General features: G+C 67.5%; 1 protein-coding gene across 1 annotated transcript in view; it reads right to left on the reverse strand.

Annotated features, from left to right (window-relative positions):
* Positions 1 to 378, reverse strand: part of LOC104166358 (collagen alpha-1(VII) chain-like) — a gene marked incomplete at both ends in the record, with an annotated part of 4848 nt that overhangs the window by 3378 nt on the left and 1092 nt on the right. Inside the window, 2 exons of the mRNA XM_009706248.1 lie at positions 87 to 140; positions 230 to 310. Coding sequence (XP_009704550.1) covers positions 87 to 140; positions 230 to 310 — 135 coding nt within the window. The remainder of the gene's footprint in view (positions 1 to 86; positions 141 to 229; positions 311 to 378) is intronic.

The raw sequence follows: 378 nt of genomic DNA on the forward strand, positions 1-378 counted from the left end.
CCCACTGTCTGGCGGAGGGAATCCAAGGGGCCACAGCCTCCAGGCAACATCCAGGCTCCTGCAGCACCCTGCGGGCACCCACTCACCTTCTCGCCCTTGTCCCCATCGAGGCCACAGGCTCCTTTCATGCCCCGGTCACCCTGCGAGGATGAGGAAGGGAGTCAGAGCCACACCAAACCGGCGTGGCTCCTGGCTAGGAGAGCATGGGCAGGCAGAGAGGCCAACCCACCTTGGGGCCACGCATGCCTAGGGGTCCCATGTCACCCTTCTCTCCCCGGGCTCCAGGGATCCCATCGCGGCCGGGCTGGCCCTGCAGGAGAGCACACAGCGTGATGGGGGTCTGCTCCTGCCCTGCGGCAGGGTGGCAGCGGCACTGAG

The sequence above is a fragment of the Cariama cristata genome, unplaced genomic scaffold (assembly GCF_000690535.1).
Source record: "Cariama cristata isolate BGI_N322 unplaced genomic scaffold, ASM69053v1 scaffold30638, whole genome shotgun sequence".
Taxonomy (NCBI): domain Eukaryota; kingdom Metazoa; phylum Chordata; class Aves; order Cariamiformes; family Cariamidae; genus Cariama; species Cariama cristata.